Here is a 2,200-nt window from a genome sequence, read left to right on the forward strand (position 1 = left end):
TGTATTAACACACCACCACCCTTGAGATTGCCAGGGAGTCCAAAGTTGTGGAACAAATTCACTCCAATAACTCTGATAACTCTGCCAGTAGAGAAAACACAGAGAGAGTTACTGTCACACATGGACCTTGGGAGCAGGAACCACAGGAGATGTTGAAGGTTGAGGCTGCACTTGGTATCACCCAGGAAGTAATAAACAGTTTTACGCAGCAAGCAGACATGGTGAAAGCACAGAATATGGGAAGATGATCCAGGCACCTGGAACCAAGCAGTCATTGCAAAAAAGAAAACCATAGTGTTTCGTGTATTTACAATTCTCAAATGTATATTGTGAAATGTATTATAGCTAAAAAACTATATTAAAAGTATTGAAGAAAATAAAATAATTGAAGAAACTCCCATGTAGGAACCATCTAATTGCTAAATGGGACACTGTCAGTACCTTAAAATTCTCTTGTAGAACACAAACTATTTGATAATGATAATTATCATCTTGTAGTTCAGATATGAGTTAGTTCCTTCAGATTACTAATGTGCAAGATGAGAACAGTTCTTGGGGCAGAGTTAATCCTTGATGAGTTGATGGCAGCGTTTCATGCCGTATTGAAAGGCTTCCATGAATTTCTCATTCCGGAGGGTGAAGATGAAAGGGTTCATAAATGGGGTCACCACTAAAACCAACAGTGAAGCTACCCTGTTGTACTCAGCTGCCTGCGTTTGCTTGGGTTTCACATAGAGGAACATGCAGCTGCCATAGCCAATCACAACATAGGTGAAGTGGGAGGCACAAGTAGAGAAGGCTTTCCTCTGGCCAGAGGCTGAGGGGATCTTGAGGATGGTGGAAATAATGTAGGTGTAGGAGACAATTGTAGGGATCAAAGAACCAATGATGATGAAAACAGCCATTAGAAAAAGAATAAATTCTGTGAAAAGTGTGTTATCACAGGAGAGGTTGATCAATTGTCCTCTATCACAGAAAAAATGGTCTACCACATTTGATTTGCAGTATGAAAGCTGAAATGTGGCATAAACTGGCCAGATTTGAAAAAGGAACCCGAACACCCATGACACACTCACCACCCAGATGCAAGTGCAGCTGTTCATAATGATACTGTACCTTAAAGGGTTACACACAGCCACATAACGGTCCACAGCCATGACTGCCATTAATACCAACTCTGTGGTCCCCAAAGAAAGGTACAAGTAGAGTTGTGCAACACATGCAGTCAAAGATATTGTCTGCATTCCAGGGAGAAGCAACCCCCAGAGCATCAAGGGGACAGCAGTAGATATGGTCATGATCTCCAGGACAGAGAGGTGGCTGAGGAAGAAATACATGGGAGACTGCAGACGTTTATCAAAGAAGACAGTCACAATGATGACTATATTTCCCATTACTGTCACTATGTAGAAGAAGAAGAAGGTAGCAAAAAGGATATGGTGTAGTTTGGGGGAGCCAGGGAAGCCTAAGAGACAAAATTCAGTGGCACTGGATTGATTCTCCAACATTTAGTCCTGTGCTCTTTCTCCTTGTGAAATCTAGAGAGCAAAAGAGAGATAACACTGCTTCTGATCTCAAAAGGATGGAAACAGTTTCAACAGAGAAAATACTCCCCTCCTGCTCATAGGCTCCACAGCATGACCAAGATGGTTCCTGTTCTATTATTCTCTAAACACGATTAGTGCTTTTTTTAAAAGAATATACACAACATATGAAAATTTTAATCTGGCCAAGAAGATGAGTGCCAGCCCCCAATACAGTATGAAAGGCATGAACACCTCGTCACAACTCAGAATGCACCATCTGCGTCTCTTAATCCAGATGTCATTCTGCCTCCAACTATTCTCTGTCCAGACACCGTGTCTGCTTTCCAGAATCCACTGTGTTTCTTTTTACCACTAAGTCCTTCCCTATAGAATACTCTAAACTGTCTTCTTTGCCAAGTAAATTGTTGTCCTGTAAAGTCTTGATCCCATATCCCGGATATGGTTACATTTTACCTCGATTCTGCAGAACATACAGATTCGTGGTAGGTTAGTGGGCTTGAGGGTGGAGAACTCACTCAAAAATTTTTCATTAGATCTGAGTTATGTTGAGGCCAGAGACTGAGTCTTTTTCAGTCTACTGATCTGCTAGTTCCCTGAGTGGATCACTTCTCTCTTCCTACTTATTCTTGGGGGTGGTAGAGTTGGGGAGAGGA

At 41.8% G+C, this 2,200-nt stretch overlaps 1 protein-coding gene across 1 annotated transcript; it reads right to left on the reverse strand.

Annotated features, from left to right (window-relative positions):
- Positions 1 to 563: 563 nt before the first annotated feature.
- Positions 564 to 1,508, reverse strand: LOC119535150 (putative olfactory receptor 9A1). The gene has a single exon (XM_037837630.1). It carries the CDS (start codon positions 1,506 to 1,508, stop codon positions 564 to 566), a length of 945 nt encoding a protein of 314 aa, XP_037693558.1.
- Between the last annotated feature and the right edge of the window lie 692 nt (positions 1,509 to 2,200).

The sequence above is a fragment of the Choloepus didactylus genome, chromosome 5 (assembly GCF_015220235.1).
Source record: "Choloepus didactylus isolate mChoDid1 chromosome 5, mChoDid1.pri, whole genome shotgun sequence".
NCBI classification, from domain to species: Eukaryota; Metazoa; Chordata; class Mammalia; order Pilosa; family Megalonychidae; genus Choloepus; species Choloepus didactylus.